The sequence below is a fragment of the Tenrec ecaudatus genome, chromosome 1, assembly GCF_050624435.1.
Source record: "Tenrec ecaudatus isolate mTenEca1 chromosome 1, mTenEca1.hap1, whole genome shotgun sequence".
NCBI classification, from domain to species: Eukaryota; Metazoa; Chordata; class Mammalia; order Afrosoricida; family Tenrecidae; genus Tenrec; species Tenrec ecaudatus.
In genome coordinates, this window is record NC_134530.1 from 169,027,127 (window position 1) to 169,050,036 (window position 22,910).

Here is a 22,910-nt window from a genome sequence, read left to right on the forward strand (position 1 = left end):
ATGTTGTGAGCTAGGACATCCAGTACGATATTGAATAGAAATGGGGACCTGGGAAATCCTTATCTGACCCTCTTTTTCAGTGGGAATGATTTAGTCTTTTCTCCATTGACTATGATGTTAGCTGTCAGCTTTTTGTAGATAGCTTGTATTAACTTGAGGGATTGACCTCCCATTACTATTTTCATCAGTGTCTTAATTAGGAATGAGTGTTGGATGTTGTTAAATGCTTTTTTCTGTGTCAACCGATATTATCGTGTAATTCTTATACTTTTTCTTATCAATGTGGCACATAATATTGATGGATTTTAGGATGTTAATCCATCCCTACACCCCTGGGATGAATCCTACCTGATCCTGGTGGATGATAAGTTTTATATACTTTTGTATTCTATTGACCAATATCTTGTTAAGGATTTTTGCATCTATGTTCATTAGAGATATTGGTCTATAATTCTCTATTCCTGTGGGATCCTTTCCCTGTTTGGATATCAAAGTTATACTGGCTTTGTAAAATGAGTTTGGGAGTTTGCCATCCTTTTCTATACTCTGAAACACTTTGTGGAGGATCCATGTCAGCTCTTCCCTGAAAGCTTTGTAGAATTCTCCAATAAGGCCATTTGGCCCAGGAGCTTTTGTTGTTGGTAGCTTCTTGATAACCATATCTACTTCGTTTTTGCTATGTATTTGTTTAGGTTCTTGACCTCTATCTGGGGTAGTCTAGGGAGAGATTGTTTTTCCAATTATTTATCCATGTCTTCCACATTGTTGAACTCATTAGAGTATGGACTTTCATGGTCTTTTGTGAATATCCTTTTTATCTCATTAGGGTCTGTGTGATTACTCCTGATTCATTCCTCATCCTGGCTATTGTTGTATGCCCTTTCCTTTCTTTGGTTAGGTTTGCCAGTGGTCTGTAGATTCTGTTGATCCTTTCAAAGAACCAGCTTTTTGTTGCATTAATCTTCTGCATCATTCATTTGTTTTCCCGGTGGTTCAACTCTGCCCTGGTTTTTATTATTTTTTTGTTCTGCTTTTGAAGAGATTGTTCTGTTGACTCTATTCTAATTGCTGGAGGTTTTAAGAGTGTATCAGTATTACGTGTCTCTTCCTTTTTCATAAATGCCCTTATTTCTATCAAGCTCCCTCTGATGACTGCTTTCACCATATCCCATAAGTTTTGATATGTTGTATTCTCATTCTCCTTAGCTTCTAGACACTTTCAAATCCCCTCTCTAATCTGGGTTAGTACCCACTCAGGTCACAGAAGATCATGATTCATCCTCCAACTGTTTGCCCTTGTTTTTATGGCGGTCCTTTTATTGATCTCAAGGTTTATGGCATGGTGATTCGAGAAGACTGCTTAGTAATCACTATGTGTTTGAGTTTACTCAGGCTTGACTTGTGTCCCAGTTTGTGGTCTATTTTGAGAATGAGCCATGCTTGCTTGAGAAGAATGTGAATTTCGTTTGTGTTCGGATGGAAAGCTCTATATATGTCTAACAGATCCAGTTGCCTAATTGTAGTGTTTAATTCTATAGTCTCTTTGCTGAGTTTCCTTCCCAATGGTCTATCTTTCTCTGAAAGCTGTGTGTTAAAGTCACCTACTATAATTGTTGAATCTGTAATATCTTTTTTCATGTTTTAAATAGGTTTTTTAAAAAAAATTTCATGGGTCTCTCATTAGGCACATATATATTTATTATGCTTACTGGTTTTTGGTTAACTGATCCTTTGAGCATTATATAGCACCCCTCCTTATCTTTTTTATGGTTTGAACCATGAGATTAATTTTGTTTGAGATTAGGATTGCGACTCTTGCTTTTTTTTTTTTTTGAGTTGCTGATTAAGTAATGTATGTTCCACAAGTCTTTTATTCTTAGTTTATTCTTGTCTGTGAGCTTAAGATGTATTTCCTGCAGGCAACATATCAATGGGTATGTTTTCCAAGACAGTCTCTGAGCCTTTTTATTTTCATGTAGGAGTTGAGGCCGTTGATATTTAGGGTTATTATCATGATTGGTGGATTCATTCCTGACATCTTGTAGCTTTTGTGTTAGGTGTTTTCCTATCACCTTTCTTATCATTATGCTGTGTCTTTCTGGGGGGCTTCTTTATTGCCTTCTTTTCCAACTCCGAGGCCATTTTATCTTGCTGATTGCTATTGGCTTGTTGGCTTCTATTTGGAGTTGGGCTATATGGTGTTCTCCTGTTTGTGCTTGGTGGATGTTGGTCTTCTGGCCATAGTGAGTCAGCAAGGATCTTCCACAAGATTTGGTTGGGTGTCATGTGGAGTATTCTTTGAGTTTTTCCTTGTCCTGGAAGACCCTTATCTCTACTTCTATCTTAATAGATCATGTGGTAGGGTAGAGGGTTCTTAGGGAGGTGTTTTTTTTTTTCTTTCAGCTTTTGGAGGATGTTGCTCCACTCTCTCCTCCTCCTCATGGTTTCTGTTGATAGTGCTGAGCATATTCTTAACTGAGAACATTGTATACATGTGACTGTCTTCCTTTCTCTTATTGCTCTTATGCTTTTCTCTTTTTCCTCAAAATTGGATAGTTTAACTCTTATGTGCCTTGGTGAGTTCTTCCTGGAGTTTAGTCTAATTGGCATCCTTTCCTCTTCCTGTATGAATGTCTGATTCTCATTCATTAAAATGGGGAAGTTTTCTTCCAAAAATCCCCTTGTTAGTTTAGCTGTTGACATCTTCACTGTGTCCTGTTCTGGTAGGGAAATAAAATTCAGATGTTCCTCTTCATAACATGTGCCATTGATCTCAGATTTTCTTCTGCCACTTTTCTTATCTTTTGGACTGTCTTTCTCATTTGCTGAGGTCTGCCTGATTGTCTTCAAGATCACTGACATGGTTCTCACCCCACTTTAGTCTGATCATCAGACCCATGATCGTGTGTGCAGCTTCTGCCTCTTCATCCATTAGCACCTGTATTTCCCTCTGTGCATGGACTTCATCCCCTCTATCATGGCCTTCATCCACTCTGTCACAGACTCCATCTCCTCTATTGTTGCATCCTTATTCTGCATAGTTTGCCTCATCCCCTGTATTACTCCAAAAAGCCTTCTGAAATTTTCTTTTTGTGGCAGCTCCATGTCATATTCTTCTATGAGCATTGTTAGCTCTGCTATTGTGGTTTGTCTTTCTTATTTCCTTTTTGGAAGTGATGTAGTCTACTTTTGTTTACGTGATGCTTTTGAAGAGCTGGGCGCCATGTTTGTGGGAGACCAAGGGCCCTGTGCTCTTTCTCTGTGTGACTGGCAGTGGTGTGTTTTAAGGGATCCCTGTGGCCAACTATGGAGGCGGGTCAGGGTCAGGCTGCTATGTAGCTGCCACAGCCACTTAGTTGTCAATAGCTATGAGGGGCCTCAGGGACTGGAGTGAGGCTGGTGACTGTATGTATGCCTCTGGTCTGAGTTGGTCTGACCTATCAGGAGTTCGATGTATAGTCTTTAAAAATATATTTTTTTATTTTTTAATTTATAATTACCTCATAGGGGACAAGTTTCAAAGTACCAGAATTTGGAGAGTAAGAAATTCACAATACAAAATAGGTATACTAAACATCTCTCACATCTACAACTCTGTCATCAAGTGGCACTTTCTTGAACATTAAAAGGGCAAATATTGTCACAAATAAATTTAACAAGTTTAAATGTTAGAAATGAGTTCTATTGAGGCCATTAATAGTATCAATGTATATTAATTTTTAGAAATTATCTTGTATTAAGTGATGTGTAAATTTCCAAAGAATGGTAGCAGCACAACAGAGCTAAATATGGATATGAATCTGGGAATTCTTACTGACACACACTAGTATGTGTTGATTTGGGGAATAATAATGGTCAGAATACACAGAAGGAAGGAAACAAAGCTTTATAGATGGACCTTGAAGAACACAGGATAAGCACCCATTAGATACATGCTTGATTAGAAAGGGTTTGCAATGCAGTGAGTTATTTAACACAGTTCTTGTTATTTTATTTTCCTGATGAATCTGAGTAAGAAGGCGGGCAACTATTGGATGGTATAATTCAGTTGTCCGTGACTGTACACAAGGATAGACATTACTAATGGGTATGAAATGGGTCATCTTGGAATCAGGAAAAAAGGATCTCATTTCCAGCAAAAGAGAAGAGCCAGAGCCAGGAGTGGAGCACATCTTTTGGAACCTGAGATCCTTGTGCATTGTACTTCCCTGATCCAGATGAGAGTCTTGACCGCAGAAGTGTGGCAGATGATCAGCAAGATCGTGACCGTCCAGGATCCAGAATAAGAGACACATAACAAGTCGCCCCGAGTGCTGTATTTCCCAGTTGTGATGCAGGATGTCCTGTCAGCGTTGGGCGGGCAGATGCTCTTGTCAGAAATTAACAAAGACACTGAGAGTGACATGAAACTGTTTGGAGCTCTACTAGTAGAGCACTAAATGACCCTTTATGATTTCCTGAATGGCAGTATGTGTGATTGATGCTGATAAAGTTCAGAACAGAAAATATGTGTTAAATTTGTTTTTGTAGTCCTTTCATTGAAAGGATTTTGACTTTTAATATCCTGGCAGGGGATAGTTAAGTATTGCTCTGCTTAGAAGCTCACATACCAGAAAAAACGAGCACCAGCATCTCTCACATCTACCACTTTACCAACAAGGGGCACTATATTAATTGGATCCTTAAACACTGAGGGGGCAGATATTGTCACATACTCCATTAGTAGCATAAATGTAATTAAATGATTGGTAGTCGGGTTATAATATTTTAACTTCCCTCATTTGCTTAAACAAAGAGCATAAGGTCAAATAATGGTAATGACCATTACCAGTGTAGAAAGTTAATATTTCTAAATAAGGCTGAGTATCCGGAAGTATTCCCGGTGCTATCACACACTACAAGGAGAAGGACTCAAATTCTATCATTTGAGATCGAATCTGTTCGTGAGAAGTTTGTAATGGTTGACATGAAACTAGGAAACTTTATCAGGGTATCTGAATTCATGCTTTTATTCCTGAGGGTATAGAAGTGGAATAGTAACTGTATTATTATTCTTAACTAAATAGATAGATGCATTTTTAAAGTGTTAACCAGAAATATACATACATTTCTCTCTGTCTTCAGAATCTGAATCATACAATCACCAAACCTTGACAATCCAAAAGAAACGAGAAACAGAAACAGTTGAACTGAATTTAGAAACGATCACACCTCCTGTTCAACACCAAACTCACCTTCTTCCAAGGAGTTTGTTACGTAAGATACCATCTTCATATTCCCATGTTTTCCTCCCTAACTCTTCTTTAGAATTAAAGTGTTTCACATAAGCTACTCCCTTGGTTTTTGATCCCTTTCTCCTGGCTTTTCCCTGGCCCACGTCTCTTCAGCTACCAGCCTAGGATATTAGCTTGGATATGCCCTCTAAACTGTGCTGAGTCCTCCTGTCTTCACTCTAACAGCACCCTTTAAAAAGGCTGGATAGTGCTGATCACACATATAGTAAATGTACATTCATCTTTCTGATCAAACAATCAACTCAGGTTAAAGTTCTCCTTTACCACTTGAACAGAAGACAAAGTTGGAAAAGGGAGCTCATATCTCTGTAGATCGAATTTTATTTTAGCCCCCCTTCTGCTCTGCCATGGTTTGCCCTCAATGATCACCTACACACAGGGCCCAAATGTCTACATTTGTTTTGAAGTAGATAAGGAAATATGAGGGGAAGATTAAAACCAGTATTCCCCAGTGCTGTCTGTCACACAAACACTGGTCTCAAACTGCATTTCTGACTCCTGCTTCAGCCACCCCTAGCATCCTACACATGCCAGTTGAAGATAGGCTTCCTTATATATAATTCATAGCCACTGAGTTGATGACAACTCATATTGCCCTGATAGAACAGGGTAGAACTACTCCTGTGAGATTCTGAGATGGCAACTCTTTACTGGAATAGAAAGCCACAAGCTGTCCCTTTCTCCCAGCGAGCTGTTGGTGGTTTAGAACTGCTGACCTTGCAGTTAGCAGTCCAACATGCCACCAGGGCGTTTTTCTTTACCTAGTGGTTCTCATTTTTTGTCTTTGGTTGTTCCAAGAATTCACATTGCCTTCTATTGATTATATGTGTTCTATTGTGTGGACAAAATTCGCAGCCCCTGGCTGTTTGTCATTTTGGTACTAGAGGCCATGGTGATTCCTCTATTTATTGCCACCTCACAGTCAAGGTTGCTCTTCTAAATTACTGATCTAAGTGCAAAACTCTTAACAATTTTGAATTTCTTATGCAAGTGGCTTGATAGGGTCCTGGGGATGCTTTCTTATGCCCCATCTCCCTAATTATTCTACCATAAGTTTGGCATATGAGCAGCATCTAACCTCTGACTTCACAAAGTGGAGGAGCATGAAACTCAAAATCTACCCAGGGAAAAACTCAATGAGACAGAGGTCAGACATGCTTCCAACTTTCTTAACCAATAGTGACACGTCTCTCCTATGGCATCCTCGCTTTCTTTGCTGGATTGTATAATCCATTGCAATAGCCACATAGAAAACGTTTATAATTATAGGGCCTATTAGGAAGTTAATAAGGTGCAATACAGCATCAGAAATGCTCCACAGACCATTTATTTTTGACAAAAGCCAAGAAAAACATTAAATGGGAAGCAGATGTCCTCTTCAATAAATGGTGTGGGAAAAACTGGATATCCATGTGCAGAAGAATGAAACAAGACCCATATCTCACTTCATGTACAAACACAAACTCAAGGTGGATAAAAGACCCAAATGTAAATCCCAAAACTATCAGGCTCATCAATGAGAAAATTGGGGCAAAGGTAAGAGCCCTAGTGCAGGAAATATATGGGCTAACGGAATTAACAAACTAAACACACTCCATGGAAGATAAAATAGATGAATGGGACCTACAAATAAAACATTTGTGTTCATTCAAAGACTTTATTAAATGAGCAAAAAGAACCCACGGACTGGGAAAATATATCTAGTAATGACATAAGAGATATAGGACCAATTACCAAACTGTACAGAATTTAACAAGGTTACAACAAGAAAACAACTAATAATCCTCTGAGAAGTGAGCAAAAAACCTGAACCAACATCTCACAAAGGATGACACAAGAATAAACACATGAGGAAATGCCCCCGGTCATTATCCATCCAGGAAATGCACATCAAAACAATCATGGGGTAGCACCTAATACACATTACTGTAGGCCAGTGTTCAAAAACTGAGAGGGCGTGGTGAGACAGGAGCTCATATCCACTGCCCTGCCGGTGAACTTGCAAATATATACAGCCATTGAGGATAGTGATATGGCGATACCTAAAAGATATGGCAATTGAACTACCATATAACCCAGCAATTATATTGGGCATATACCCAAAAGAAATGAATGGTTCATGAGCAGATCATGTGCTCCTCCATGTTCATGGCAGCACAGTTCATGATAGTAAGGAGCTGGAAACAGCCTAAAATCCCATCAATACAAGAGTGCATAAAAAATCCTCTGGCATATACACACAACAGAATACTCTACATCCCTAGAAAAAGCAATAAAACACCCGATCTCATGGAGGGATCTGGAAGACATTATACTGAGTGAAGTTAGTCAAGCCCCAAAGGACAAATACTGTCTGAGTCCACTGCTGTAGCTACAAGTAGTAGAACGGGCACAGGCTCAAGCTTGCAGGCCATGCAGTCTTCTGGCAGGGGACTAGGCAGCCTGGTAAAGAGCTAGACCAGTGTCAATGAGCCACAAACCATCTGCTCCAGGCAAGTACGGTGGAGGACATTTGGCCGGAGGGCACCTCATGGCAGCTGTGATCAAATGCTGCATTCTTCTACATATAGTCCAGCTTCTCTGATTATTTGCTCAACATACAGTTTAAATAACTATAGTGAGAAGATGCAACACTGAAGCACACCTTTCCTGATTTTAAGCCAGGCCATAGTCCCTCATTCTATTCTAATGGCTGTCTCTTGATTCATGTACAGGTTCCACATGAGCACAATGAAGTGTTCTGGAATTCCCATTCATCTCAATGTTATCCACAGTCTGTTATGATCCACACAGTTGAATGCATTGGTATAGTTAATAAGACACACATAAACGTTTTTCTGGTTTTCTCTGTTTTGAGCCAAGATTCATCTAACATCAGCAGTGATATCCCTTCCACATCCTCTTCTGAATCTAGCCTAAAGCTCTGGTAGCTCCAAGTCAATGTACTGCTGCAACAATTATTGAATGATCTTCAAGAAAATTTTACTTGTAAATGGTATAAATGATCTTTTTAGAGAATTTACATCTTCTGTGGGAACATCTTCCTTTGGAATAGGTGCAAATGTTTATCTTTTCCAGTCAGTTGGCTACATTTCTTGGCATAGACTAGTGAGTGCTTCTAGTGCATCATCAACTTGTTGAAACATTCCAATTCGATTTCATCAATTCCTGGAGCATTGTTTTGGACTAATGCCTTCAGTGAAGCTTGGGCTTCCTCTTTCAGTAGCATTGATTCTTGATCCTATGCTACCTCTCAAAATGGTTGAATGTCAACTAGTTCATTGTATTCATTCCATCTCATGTTGACATTTCCTGCACGCTTCAATATTTTGTCCATAGCACTATTTAATTTTGAAACTTGAGGCTTGAGTTTTCCTTTAGTTCTTTCAGCATAATATATGTTGAGTATGTCCTTGATTTTGGGTTTTCAAACTCCGTTGTTTTTCACATTTCAAAATGTTTTGCACATTTCATTTCATTGCAACACTATACTTTTTTTTCTTCATCTGGTCTTTGACATTATCGCTTCAATTCTTTTACTTCATCATATTTTCCATTTGTTTTAGTTACTCTGTGATTAAGAGCAAGTTTCTGAGTCTGCAGAAATCCACTTTGATCTTTTATACTTTCTTTTTAGTGGTTTTTTCATGTATTATATTCATAATATCATCCCTCAGTTGCTCAAGTCTTTTTTCATCAATATTCAGTCAGTTAAATCAATTCTAAAGATGTTCTCACAAGCCAGATAGGATATACTCAAGGTTATGTTTTGACTCTCATGGACTTGCTTGCTTTTCTTCAACTTGAACTGGAACTTACATATGAGCAATTGATAGTCTGGTCTGGAGTCAGCCCATGGCCTCATTTTGGATGGTAATATTGAACTTATTCTTTCTCCCTTGTCTCTTTCCACAGACGTAATAAACTTGACTTCTGTGTATTCCATCTGGAGAAGTTCACGTGTATAGTCATCATTTATGTTGTTGGAAAAAGGTTATCAGAATGAAGAAGTTATTGGTCTTGCAAAATCATATCATATGATCTCCATCTTTGTTTATTTCACCAAAGCTATATTTTACAAAAACTATTCCCTCCTCTTTGTAATTCTATCTCAAATAATTATCAATTAACTTTACGTACATATTTGATCAATTTTAGACTGAAAATCTTGGTACAAGTTTTCAATTTATTCAACAATAGCTTTAGTAGTTGGTGCATAAATTGGAATCAACGAGCATAGGATTCTTTGAGGAAAGGTTTAAAATCCCACGGCTATTACTTATCAGCTATAGATAATCAGATTGCCCTCTACTGCAAAGTGCTCTCCCTGAAGAGAGAAATATAGTACCACTGTGGAGAAAATGAATCAGAGAAGCGCAACCTGATTCCTGGCATTTCCATTTGCATGTTTCTCCTCAGGACCCTGCCATTTTTCAAACTGGAAAGCATTTGGACTAACTTTAAACCAAACAGGGAAGCTTTGCCATCAAGGCAACATTGACTCATAGAAACCATATTGGGCAGAGCAGACTGCTCCATAAGATTGCCAATCTTTAAGGAAGCAGAGTCCCATAACTTCATTCCATACAGTTGGTGGGGTCAATGCTTAGACCTTCGAGTTAGTGGTTGAGGACTTCACCACTGTCCTTCTGGTATCCCGCAATGCAGGGAAATTAATGAAGTTTAATCCTTTGAAGCAGTCTTGTTTTATTTAAAAGGGCTTGTGATTTGGGTCTTTAAACTAACTCACTTACTGGGATTATTTCCAAATAATATCTCTTGAAGTCTATATTTTGTGGTTGCAACCATTCTCCACTCTCAGGGCTATTCAGTGTTATTTGGTTCCTCTGCAATTTTAATCTTATTTGATCCCACCCCCACGCCAAACTCTGGAGAGTCACTTCATGACGGCACTGACATTGCTCATTGAAGTTCATTCTTATTATACAAAAATATTCTTCCTTATATGTCCATAAAGTAACAAAGAATAAGAATACATCCTTTAAAAATTATCTACATTTCTTCTTCAGCTAATATTCATTAGCTAATGTATGACCACCTAGTAATTTTCTCCCATATTTGTTAGCCAAATATATGTAGCTTTTCCCCAGTTCCACTAAATTACTGTGGTGATTTAGGCACAATATTGAGTATGATATGGTTCTCACTATAATGTGGCCTGTATTGCCTATCTTAATTATGCCTGTTGTTTTGTGTTTCCATTATAGAAACCAAGATTAGCATGATACCTAAAGAAACTTCCAGAGAAGAGGGTATCCAGAGGGTCCCCAAAATGTGATGGTGTTAAAAACAGCAAGAATATTCACATATGACTACAGAAAAGAGGATAGAAATATGTTTCATGCCACAGTGGCAACTGAGATTGAATTCTCCCAAGTGAAGGTTTTTGATAAAAGCGTGAAGAAGATGTTCACACCTAAAAAGTTCATTGCAATATCAGATTATGTTGGCCAACATGAGTTCCTGGAGGTGTACAGTGTCTCAGAGGTGCCTGATAGTACTGCTGACCCAAAGATGGAGATCCAAGGACACTTATGACAATTGCAAATGCAACTCCTAAAACCAGTCATATTCACTCACAAGATCCAAGAACATTTCTGAACGGAGTGCTTATGGTCCATAAGGTAAGTCTACATCATTGTTTCATATAATTTCTTCTGAAAAAGCAGAATTAAAAAATCTTTTCTTGCCAACGCAGTTTGGTCAACTTACTGAACGCTAGGAATTCGCAGTCCCTTAGCACACATAGTTGGGTGGAGTTTTCCCACTTCACAACATGGAATCAGTAACCTATTAATGTTCTTTTTCCTAAAATATCATCATGCACATTCGTCTGAAAGCAATTCACCAGGAAACCATGGACAACATGAGCTCTCCAAAAACTTTCTGTTAAAATGGAATTAAAAAATAATGGAATGATTTTTAAACAATTTAGAAAGCCCCTCATATGATAATCATTCACAACCATAATAGTAAACAGCAATGCAAGTTTAAATAATCAGACATATCCTTAGGAATGTATTTCTTTCAATACTTCCCCATCTGTAACAGTGACTTGCTTAATTTTGAATTAAGCTTAGATTCTAATGTGAAAGCCAGAGCAATAAACCAAGACAACTCTCCCCTAGAATGTAACTATAACCAAAATGATTATAGCTTGGGTTACACTCATCTGGACACTAAAGTGCTGTCACTTTCATCCCATTTATTCACTCGTCAAACTATTTTGAGAAAACTGATTTTGGCATTAAAGATTAAAAGAAAAAGTTTTTTGTTTGGGGTATTAAATAATAAGAAAAATATAGATTAAAGATGAAATCATATATTTAACCCTTCAGTTTATAAATATTTACCATTAATTAAATACAGAGACATTTCTGGAGTTCTCCAAGTTAGAGTGTCTCATTCAAACCCAAAAAAACCTGCAAACACCAGACACAGTTGATTTAGCATCTTGTTTGAATTCTTTTTTTTCACACTGAAATATGTATGTCTTTTAGACTGACTATTTTTATATGTGCCATGTTCTACGCATTCTGTTTAATTGTTTTATGGGATTCCTAGACCTCTAGTAATAAAGTATTAAAAGCTAGGTGACTTATAGCAGAAATGTATCTACTCATATTTCTGTAGTGTATAAGTCCAAGTCAGCATGTTAGTCAGGCCATACTCCCTCTCCAAAGTGTCTAGGCGAGTATCCTTTCTTGTCTCCCCCATATGCTGTTTGCCTCAGAGATTCCTTAATGTGTATGTGCATCTTCACTCTTCACATGATTATAAATCCTCTGTTTGTCTCTGTGTCGCTTCTCCTCTTTCATAAAACCACCAAACATCCACCCAGATCCAGTATGCCTCGTATTAATTTGATTGCAAACAAATTCAAAGATCCTATTTTCAATCAAGGTCATATTTAAAGGTATAGGAGCTAGGACTTTGTGATATGCTTTGAAGGGCCTTATAATTTATAAGAATGCTAGTGCTTATATATGCATTGGCCTAATGAAAAAATAAATGTAAAAGAGAGAACACTTGGATTAGATCAGTTAGAGCACAGAAGATAAGCAGGTTGGAAAGAGTGACTAGAAAAAGAAGGTGGAAAGTATGACATAGTAACCAAAGGTCTACTTCATGAAGACGTGCGACAATCTTTCTCAGACTCATAATGCGCCTTGAATGGTCGCCACCACCACCACCCCCAATCCAGAAACAGGAGGCAAAGAAATATAATAAGGTTATCAGATTCCTCTATAGCCAAGCTCCTTAAGAACTCTCAGCTGATCTCAAGGGGAAAGTAATTAATTTTTCTAAAGGAGTCAAGCAGATAAAATCTGGATCTAAGTAGACTTGATAGAAGATTTGAAAAGGTGGATTTTTCAAACAAGTCACTTAAGCTACTCCATCACTGTAATTCCTGGGCTGTATTTCATATATAACCTGTCAGAAACAAGTTTCCACACAAATGTCTGTGATTATCATAGATGTGGAAATCTCATATCCAGTCCCCTGAAAATAGTAAGAGACAGATTCACATACTGTGAAATATAAGATAATACAGGGACGATGGAAGTAATGGTGCATGGACAATGGACTCAACATAACTGCCAAGCAGCTGATAAACTTCAACTCACCTGCTTTGAATTGTCACGAAGTGTGGACCAGTGGCAGCTGAGATCTGTCACTCACAATTTCATCAAAGTGAGGGTGATGTAATATTATTTTTCCAATGTGGTGGCTTTAATTTAGGTTTTAGGAAAATTGAAGTCCTGTTACTTTATACAAAATTCAACTGGTAACAAAGTACGAAGTTTTGCTATGCAGCATGCTAAAACTGTTTTATTTTCTTTTTATCTTCCTTCCTTCTTTCCTATCTTTATTGAAAAAGTTTTAAATTAAAAAGATAAAATACGGTAACGTTTTTAAATGATATGATACTTAGGCTAAATATTGAAGAACTGATAGACTCTACCAGAGTGACACTTGTAAGAATTCCAGCTCAAGGTAGACTTGTTTCAATACTGGCTGTGTGATTTGTTGTTGTTGTCACCTAACCAACTTAAATACTGATGTTGACATCAGATTTCTGATTTGAAAAGCCAGAAAAATATTAGTTATTTATTTAGTGATTATTCTGAATATTTGATAACATGTAGCTATCACTTATCACAATGATTTTAATAAGCATTCAATACATAGGAGTTAATATTGTTAGCTACATAAAAACATGTCAATGTGAATGGGAGGTGGGAAGTGTGGAGTGGAAGCCCAAAGACCATCTGTAGGCAATTAGACATCCCCTTACAGAAGGCTTGTGAAGAGAAGATGGGCCAGTCAGGGTACAGTGTAACATCAATGAAACATACAGCTTTCCTTTGGTCCTTCAGTGCTCCCCGCCTCCCATTATCATGATCCTAATTCTACCTTACAAATCCAGCTAGACCAGAGCATGTACATGGGTACAGCTAAGAGCTGGAAACACAGGGAATCCAGGACAGATAAACTCCTCAGGACCAATATTGAGAGGAGCTATACCCACCAGCCATTCCAAGGGAGAAAGATGAGGTTGTCTGTTCCCATGAAGATTTATAGTCTCAGAAACCTAAAGGGACAGCTCTAGTCTATCTTACAGGGTCACTATGGGTCAAGCTGTATTTCTTTGATCCATCATTGCAAACATACCCACATTTACCTCCTCAGCAGTTGCATCGGGAATACCTTTGGAACCCTCCTTCTGACTTCCTTTCCCAGTCAAAATCTTCCCCTCACTGCCTGACAGAAAGTACAACAGCTGTTTCTTCTATCCATTGTTCCTTCTGTCCAGTCCACACGTGCTCATGAGTATGAGTGAACATTTGTCTTTAGGCTACCAACCAAATGAGGTGGCGGTGGCTCAAAGGACAAGAATATATTTATGGACTTAAGTGAGCTTTTAAGAGAAGAGTCTTTTAAAAATTAAGAGGACAGCAGAAATGCCCCTGTGAGGAATTAGGAGACAAAGGTAGTGAAGAAAGGAATGCATGACCTCCTGTATATCAATTGGTCTTTTATCTTTATTCTTCAAGGTTATCAAGAACCAAGCAATACATCAAAAAGCAACTCAGTACTAATTCAAATCTGAAAACTTGATTACATATATCTTCCTAAATACCTGAATGCCATTCTTAATGGCGTTTAAGAAGATAAGACCTTCATATGGAAAAATAAATCTGATACATATATCTGCTTGAAATACTGTATTCACCAGCTATTAATCATAGGCAATGGAATTGGTCTTAGTTTTTCTTTTTTCATTTTATACTAGAATGTAATTTCTAAGTACCACATTTTTAATCTACGACACCTGTAATTTGAAAAATAAAGCAAACGTTTTAATCCATTTGTGAGTGGACCAAAAGCAAGTCATTTGAGACCTGACAACTGAATGGAAGAGAGGGAACCAAAGCAATGTTTTACTCTCTGGCAGGGATCTTTCAGAAAATGCTGGCTATGTTGTACCAAGGAACCCCGCTAAGGGGACAAGAAGAGCTGAAGTCCAGCCTGTGCTTCCACTGTTCTGCCCTATTTCCTAGACGAGCCTTACCCCAGATCAAGGCTAATCATTTTGGAACTGGCTTCCGCAGAGGGGACATGCTGTACATGAAGGCACCACGAGTTGAAATCAGCTTTGACAAAAGCTGCTTATGGTTATACCCCACAGATTGATTCCACCAGAAGCCTGCCCCAGGCAAAAGTTCAATTAGATACACACTGAAGAATAAGTTACATGATCGCATTTATGCTCTAGCATATGATAGCACGATAGCATAAATGCTCTAGCATAAAATGACAGAAAACAAGTTATCATGTATCTGTTGATCACATGCTTTCACTTTGCCTTTTGCAATGACTTTATTTTGCTTAGTCCTCATCCTATTTCTAGGAGGTTGGTAGTTTTTAAAATGTATTTCTCCTCTGTATATGAAAACCTAAGGGCCTTTGATGACACAATGATTAACACAATGCTAACACAATGTTCGGCTACTGACCACAAGGTAGATGGTTCTGCTACTGACCCAAAAGTAGATGGTCTGAACTTGCTTGCTGTTATAAGTAGAAAAGGCACGGTGGTGGGCTCTGATAATGATCTCAGCCTAAGAAATCCTATGGATCATATATATTATATCATATATTGTCACTATAAATCCGAAATGACTGGTTAACACACAACGTATGAGAAAAACAAGAACAGAAAGACAGCCAGTCTCATAATAACCCTCAGGTGGTTAATTACGGAGCACATTTTAGAATCATAGCTTGTCGGTCCCGTTTGTGGGGTTGGACAAAGGGAAGGGGAATGAGGGCGAGAGGAAGATTATAAGGGATAGAATGGGAACAACTCCCAATAATTCAGGAAAAGAAGTGTTTGCATCTTGTTTTATAGTTTGAGGTTAAAGATTCAAGGAATACTATTGCATCATTTTCCTTTGCATTGCTTCTTGTCAGGTTATGTGTGAAGTTCTGTTTTGATTAACTTTATTTTTTATTTATTATAAGTTATGATAGGTTTAGATGTCAAGAATAAGATTTAGAACTTAATTACACGATCATTTTCTTCATCTAAAAATGAAAGCAAAATGAAGCTCAGAGAGATTACATAAAGTAGTCAGGATCATAAGACTAGTTAGGGAACAGATTTCATTGTGAGGAAATTATCGAAACCAAATTTGATTTATGGCAAAGCTGGGAAAATGAATGGTTCATCTACAAATTATGTTTACAGTCTAAACTATTTCAAAACTCGACATTCGTGTTGCTTTGAGTAGACTCTCTATTATTGCTATTCTTGAGAACGTACGTGATGGTGACTAAGAGATCGTTTAAGTGACCATCCCAAGGCCTTCGTTTTCATTTGCATCACCCTGATGGTGTAGGGTTTTCGGGTTGGGCTGAAATCTTCATAAGGACAGTTCGAAACTACCAGCAACTCCTCTGGAGAAAGACTGGGCTTTCCACTCCTGTAACCAATTAACAGTCTCAGAAACCCATAGGGGGTTCACATGAGTCAGCATCTCGATGGCAGCAATTTGGCTTTCGAAATTTCCCTTTCAACGTGTAACTTCTAAGGATAAGGATGGACAAGAAGTGACACACCATCAAAGAGTTTATATCATTGCTTTTAAAAAAATAATAACTTTTCCCTCTAAGGGATGTCATTACTCTTCTTTAGATTTTCAACTTCTCTCAGTCAGAACAAAGGAAAGTAAGGGTGAAGCTAGAGATTCCTCTAGATTTGAAATGTGTGGACCAAGCACATGACCACAGGGGCCCAACAGCAATGCTTCTCTGCCACGTCTGAGAAATGTGTTTTGTGTCGGTGCTTTAAGACATGCAGCAGTCAGTGTACGATATGAAAATGACAATAATTTATCAAGTGGTCATGGGGGTGGGGCAGAGGGAAAACAGAAGAGCTGAGGACAAGAGCCCAATAGAAAGTAAATGCCTACAAAATACTGATGGCAACATATGTACAAATTTTCTTGATACAGTTGATGTATGGATTGGTATAAGAGTTGTAAGAGTACCCAATAAAATTATCTTTTAATGAAAAAAAAGGAAGAGCAGGAATCAGAGAAATACCTCTGGGAGGATAGCTACAGTATTAGAGCATAATTTAGAGTATAATTAAGAGATACCTACCACATTATTTTGGCAACAACTTTTCTCTGAGACATGGAAATTCATTGCATTAACTTTACACTTGATCTTAACCAAAAGGCCAAGAAGCAATGATTGCATTAATTTTATACCACAGTTATGAAGGTTCCTTGCATTGATTTTATGTACTTTATCTTAAAATTGCCACGAGTTACTTCAAAAGCTATCTTTTCATATTTATTTTTATTCACTCTTAGGGTAAATATTTTTACAGATTAAAAAATACATATTAAAATCCGTGTTGAAAACCAGATCATACTTTTGTCCCTAAATAAAAGTGTCATTATCTGTTTACTGTGTATTTTCTAGACCACAGACCTATTCCACTCATTTATATGTGTGTAAATACATACAAAAATGCATCCTTTTTTACAGAAATTATAATTAGAATGGCTAAATATGCTCATTTGTAAAATAGGATTAATAATATTTGCATGATAGAGCTATTGGGGGCATGAAGTGAGTTGAGTCAATCTATATAAAATTTGACCCGTTAGTATTGAGTTGACATTTAGTGACCCTATATGACAGAGTGAACTATTCCATGAAGTGTCCGAAGCTACAGACATTACAGAAACAGACTGCTGCATCTTTCACCTGGTGGGCTCAAACAACCTACTTTTGGGTTAGGAGTTGAATGCTTAACTTCTGTGCTATCAGGGACCCCTAAACTATCTGCTAATATATGAATACTTATATGTATAAAAACACTGCCATTGAGTTGATTCCAATTCATATTCACCCTATATAGGGTTTCTGAAATTGTAGGTCTTCATTGGAGTGAGCAGCCTCAACTTTTTCTCACAGAGCTCTAATGAATTTAAACGACTAATCTTCTCATTAGCGCACCAGTGCTTAATCAACTGCACCACTGAGGGGCTTTATACAAAGCACTTAGCAATTAAGTCATATGAAGTTAGACAACTAATAAAGAGAGGTGCTTTCATTATTGTTGTTTTTCAATTTTTAATTGTGATTTGGGTTAATTTTATTGAGCAAATTTATTTTCCATTAATTTATACATTTTATTTTCATAACATTGCAATTCCCTCACTGTAAAAGCACTCTTTCCATTTCCACCCTGCAAAGTTATGATGACGTCCCCCCAAACAGACAGACATCCCTATCAGAGGGATGAGGGATACTGATGGGGAAGTCAATTCAAGAGAGGGGAAAGGGAGCAGACGAGTCTGGGAGAAGACAAGGGCACGACTGCTGGTAGCAAAAGAAGGAGGACCAACCTCCAAGTAGAGGGGAAAAAACTGAAAATACTTTTAAGGACCCTCAGAAGGGGGCATGACTGGAAATATGCCCCTAAAAAGCCACATTTGCTCAGGTTTCTGTACACACCTTGGGGATCCAGGCCAGGTGCCCTAAACTGGGGAATTGAATCCTGAATTTTTAAGAAGCACATAGGCCAACCACAAGGATTTGATGTGGAAATTCCCCTAGGTGAACTGGACTCAGCCTCAAACACACCTGTTACCTGAGGATTTAGAACTGAAAATTCATGGTGTTTGAGGAAGCAGAAGACAGATATACCAAATGTGTTGAACTATCAGTAAGTGGATAAACATTGACTTAGTACATCAATGCCCTATTTGCTGTATTAAGATATATATTATTATGACAGGTGTGGTTGACATTTCCAGTAAATATTATTGTAAATTTTGCCTGACAACCAACTCCCATTGCTTATGTAAAAAGTGTCCATCCACATAAAAATGTATTCTGGAGAAGTGAATAATTCAGGTATTGTAATATGTAGTTACCCTACAATGGTCCAATATCTGTCTCTTACCAGTGCTTTAAAAATTAGTAACAGGGGATAATCAATAACAATATTAACATCTCTCTTATGCTCCAGGGAGATGGCCGATAAGATTCTCTACCATAAATTAACAAGAAGCCAAAGGCAGATTAAAACAAAACATCCAGGAATGGATTTTTCGTTCACAAAAAATCCTAGCTCCAATTTAAGGACAATTAGTTCTGATAACATATCCCTATGTGATATGCAACCTCATGAAGGAAACAAAGAAGCTATGGGTGCTATAGAAAAGTGTGGTGAAGAAATTATATGGTGCCCAACTATCACATAAAGTGACACACTAGGTCTTAAAGGCTTCTTTCCAAACAAGCAGCCATCTAAGTAAGACATGAACTGGAAGAAGCATACCAATATCTGTGACCCAAGAATTGTAAATCATACAAGGGAGTGCAGCCCCAACCCAGAATTTTGTTTAACCTACATATTTAATTTTTTAAAAATAAAACAACCTTATCACCTTCAAAGCACTCTCTATTACACTTAATGCATTTGTCAAATATGTGATTCCATTTTTGGAAACATTTTTCAAACTCATCTGTTTGAATGGCTGACAGTACCTCCCTCGTTTTTCTTCATCTCATCATCAAGTTGCTGTGTTTTCATGTCCCTCTTCATTTGAGAAAACAAAAAGAAGTCACACAGAATGAGATCAGGTGAGTAAGGTGCATGAGGCAACACAGGCGTGCTGCTTTTTGCCAAAAACTGGAGCCACTGAGATGGCTGCGTGAGCAGGTGCATTGTCGTGGTGGCAAAACCAGTCCCCCGTCTGGCACAGATCAGGCCTTTTTTGTTGCACACTGTTATGCAGTCTTTTCAGAACCTCTAAACAGAAAGCTTAATTAACAATATGAACTTGTGAAATGAACTCAAAATGTACTACCACTAATTTTTGTCCATTTGGAAAGTTGATGGATGTCCAGAATGAAGTTTGTCAACATTCTACATTTCACCTTTTTTGAAATGGAAAAACTACTCATACACTTGACTTTTTCCCAAAGTGCTCTCCTTATAAACTGTGTTCAACATCATAGCCGTTTCTGAGGAATTTTTCCCAAGCAGGAAACAAAATTTCACAATCATACGTTGTTCTCTTAATTTGGCCATCACTAAAAAAAAATGAGGTTCGAGTGAAACTTCTTATGAAAAGATTCACCCAGGAAACGCCACTGGGTGCATAACTCAGAGAGAGTTGCTCAATGTTCACCTAGTGGGGAAGCTCTGTCTGCCCAGCACAATTACATTTTGGACCAGGTACCCTTCCTGTAATCCAAATCTGAAGGAGGGAATAATATCAGCACTTAATTGTGAGATTCTGGTGTGTTGAAGGTGATGGATACAGTGGTAGCCCGAGAAAGAGTGATAAGATCTATGTAGGAAAAAAAAGCCTCTCATGATTTACCTCTATCCATAATTGATGGATGAGAATAAACTGATTATCATCCATAGAGAGAGTATTGGAGAGATAACGCCAGTGGTTCTCAACCTTCCTAATGCCTCGACCCTTTCATATAGTTCCAGCCATAAAATTATTTTTGCTGCTACTTCATCACTGTAATTTTGCTCTTGTCAGTCGGGTGACTCCTGTGAAAGGGTCACTCAACCCCCAAAGGGGTTGTCACCTACAGGTTGAGAGCCACTGTAAAGAAGCAGAAGAAAATTAAAACAAATCCCCAAGAGCCAAAATATGACCTTGAGTATATCTCAACTGAATTTCAAGAACAACTCTGATTCATTGAACACTATGATAGAAGGCCTGAAGAGCTCTGGGATCCCATCAAGAATATCATGCTACTCACCTTGATGAAGAGATGAAGGAATCACTGACGATAAGGGTGCTAAAAATTTTTTTTAAAAAAAGATAAGGGTGCTGTGGCAAAGTGTGAGGAAGAAAACAGAATAGTGTCTGGGGTATGAAAGGCTTGTATTCAAACCAACAGCCATCTAAATGAGGCATCGCAAGTCCAAATCGAAGGAGCACATCAACCGGTGCCATCCAAAGACGATCAGAACAAAATCCAAATATGATGAAAGAAAAAGTATCAGACCATAAATTGTGGACACCAAATTTGTAGAAAACTGTGGAGGACAGTGGGAGCCAAAAAAATCCATCTGCAGAGTAACTAGCCAAATTTAGTCTCTGGCAGATCTCCTCTGACCCCAGGTGAGGGTTTATGATAGTTAAGTTTATTGTGACAATGAGGCCAATAGGAAAATGGGGCAGAGTTTTACCAGGTTGCAGCTTGATTGGAGGTGACAGATAAGTGAAGACTGCCGGTATCCCACATCTTTCTTGTTCCCTAGTGATCCGACCAGCGTGCTGCCGCTTTAGCTAGTTTTCTGCCTCAACCTGTGTGCTACATTACTGTGGGCCAAGTCAACCCATGGAGCATGTCCCTAGAGCTTGAGGCTCCTTTGAGAGCTGCTTCTCCATGCTGCTGGTGCGTGCATTGCTTGAGCTCGAGGCTGGTGGGTCCTGTCACCTTGCTTGAGTTCCAGATCCCATCAGAGCCTGTTTCATTAAGCTCCCAAGCTACTTGGTGAACCACCCTACTGTCTGCCGTCTGTGACCAGACTCTGTTTGCCTTGCCTGAGGGAAGATTCCTTGTCTGATTCCTTGACCTTGGACCCAGCAGCCCATGAGAGTTGAAGGACTTCCAGTATATTAACTGTTCCATGAAAGTGAGTTGAGTGAGCCCTCTGTACAGCTGTGTGAACAAATTACCTATTATATTCCTTCTCGCTGTGTGTATATATATATATATGTATATATATGATTTTATATAAATACTTATGATTTATATATTTATAAAATCATAAGTGTCCTGGTTTTGTTTCTCTAGAGAACCCTGCCTAACACAGGGACTTGAATGGAATTATTGTAAACTTGATCCTTTCACTTTGGGTGACCCTACTGACATATGATATACTAGGAACATATCCAACATCACAGCAACACACCAACCAACACAGTAGGACAAATTGACAGACATGTGGTAGTTTGAACCATGTGGGGGTAGAACCGGGTAGCATTTGAACCAAGTGGGTTTGAACAAAGGGGGCTAGTAAGGTCTAGGGAACCCAAACCTGGCATTTAGTCAGTTTTGCTATCCTACTAGGCTTTAAATGACTCTTTCAAAGGGTGGAAGGAAGAATATAGCAACCACAAAGAAAGACGAGTCAGGCGTTGAACACATCCTTTAGACTTGGGCCCTTGCATTGATAACTTTTTTGACCCAGGAAACACAGAGAGTTTTAATACCTTGATGAGATAGTGAGATGTAGTGGCAGCAGAACCAGGAGACTTGCTAGTCACTGGGGAACCTCTGGACCTTTAGAAAAGCTACATTTGGTGATCCACGGAGCTAGACTTGACTGTCATTAGGCAAGGCTTACTGGTGGGTTGAGGTGCCTATGGGCACTTATTGATAGAGATAAAGGAGTTTCATAATATTAGCTTGAGCAGGGCAGACTCCAAGGGATTATGTGCCTGAGAGGCAAAGTACCAGAGAGAAGCAAGCCTGTGGACACTGCTGAAAAGTGGATGTATCTCATCATTTTCTTTTATTCTGAATTGTAACCTGCTACCTCTTTAGTAAATTCCACAACTGTAAATATTATCAGTGAATTCTGCATGACCATTAAACCCAGCAGAGAAGTAGGTAATGTGGTGGGAGGCATAGTGAGTGTCACACGTGGAAAACTGTTTGGAGGGTGGAGGCAGGTCTAACTTTTTGCCTCAGTGGAATCAGTCCTGGGCTATTGTTCTTGATCCATCTACTCCCCTGTGTGGTTTACGAAGATCATATGGTATACCATTTTTACAGTTATTCAAACAAAAATAAAGTAATTATTCACATAGGAATGAGGCTTAAAAATATTGCATCTGACATGTTTATTGATCTGTCTTCCCAATGTCCTTGATCACTGTGACCAATAATAACCATAAATGTAATAATAAATCATTAAATACCACATTTTTTAAATTAATATTTTTTCTATAAAGTTTCAGGGACATGACTTAGGAGGAATTTTACCTGCACTTAGAGAGTGTGGTGCAAGTGGTGATACCAGGA

At 38.4% G+C, this 22,910-nt stretch overlaps 1 protein-coding gene across 1 annotated transcript in view; it reads left to right on the forward strand.

Annotated features, from left to right (window-relative positions):
• Positions 1–14,438, forward strand: part of LOC142438340 (myeloid cell nuclear differentiation antigen-like) — a 113,747-nt gene extending 99,309 nt beyond the window's left edge. The window contains 4 exon segments of the mRNA XM_075540781.1: positions 10,634–10,833; positions 10,836–10,943; positions 12,829–13,021; positions 14,384–14,438. Of these exon segments, the coding sequence (XP_075396896.1) occupies positions 10,634–10,833; positions 10,836–10,943; positions 12,829–13,021; positions 14,384–14,438 (556 nt within the window).
• Positions 14,439–22,910: the final 8,472 nt, after the last annotated feature.